General features: G+C 34.7%; 1 protein-coding gene across 1 annotated transcript in view; it reads left to right on the top strand.

The window, feature by feature from the left end:
- Nucleotides 1-1,024, top strand: part of ODAM (odontogenic, ameloblast asssociated) — an 8,169-nt gene that overhangs the window by 5,444 nt on the left and 1,701 nt on the right. The window contains exon 7 of the mRNA XM_006773103.2: nucleotides 578-625. Within this exon, the coding sequence (XP_006773166.1) occupies nucleotides 578-625 (48 nt within the window). The remainder of the gene's footprint in view (nucleotides 1-577; nucleotides 626-1,024) is intronic.

The following is a 1,024-nucleotide window of genomic DNA, read 5'->3' on the forward strand; positions in this document are numbered from 1 at the left end:
CCTCATTCTCTCCTCCTTCCTCCCTCCTTTTCATTCTCCCTAAAAATCAATGGAAAAAATTATCCTTGGGTGAGGATGAACAAAAAATAAAATTAAAAAATGAAAATAGCTACCATAATAAAAGCTACTTTGTTCACCAGATCTTGCAATACACTTAGATAACATCACACTAAGTTTTGTGAACCTGCAATACATTTTTAGAATTCTAATATAAATTCAGGTGGCTCATAATAACTAGATATCTTTTCATTAGAACGGGGGAAAATAATATTTTACACCACTCTAAAACTTGCCAAACCAAATTAGAGAAAACTGAAAATTATGCTGTAAGTGACTGATAGTAGTAATTCTAATTGTCATGCTGAATTAGAGGAAGGAAAAGCTTTAACTTAGAAATCATATGCTGTTGAAAGGATGTTTAGTAAATTAACATTTTTTGCCACCTAGAACATATGAACGTTCAAAAAAGCATTTAGTATAATATAAATGTACATATATTTTAGTCCTGGCCAGTGTGGCTCAGTTGGTTGATGACAAAAACATCAGATTCTAATGCATTTTTTCAAAAATCTGACAGATGCCATTCTATACTCAATTTGGATATATCCCACAACAAGTCGAACCTGTAAGTAAATGCATACCTTTTCATGTTAAAAATAAAAAAAAAAACTACCTTTTAAAACTACTTGCTTCAGAATTTGTTAAATCTATACGTGCCCTGCAGCCAAATACCTTAGCTGAACAAAGGTGGATTTATCTATTCATTGCAATAAGGGAGGACACACACCTGGGAAACTGTGCGGTGTTCTAACAGGAAGGTATTGAAATGACTTCATATAGGATTTGGGGTTTTCAGGTGATTTGGGGCAAGTTCAAAGAGTACTGGTTCACCCTGGTTCTATGATTGGGTAACAGTGATTCTTATTTTAAAGGAGGGAGGCCAGGCCGTGATAGTAAAAAAGCCAGTTACTCAGATTAAGGTTGCATTGGTGGTATAGTGGTGAGCATAGCTGCCTTCCAGAGT

This window comes from Myotis davidii, unplaced genomic scaffold (assembly GCF_000327345.1).
Source record: "Myotis davidii unplaced genomic scaffold, ASM32734v1 scaffold106, whole genome shotgun sequence".
Classification (NCBI taxonomy): domain Eukaryota; kingdom Metazoa; phylum Chordata; class Mammalia; order Chiroptera; family Vespertilionidae; genus Myotis; species Myotis davidii.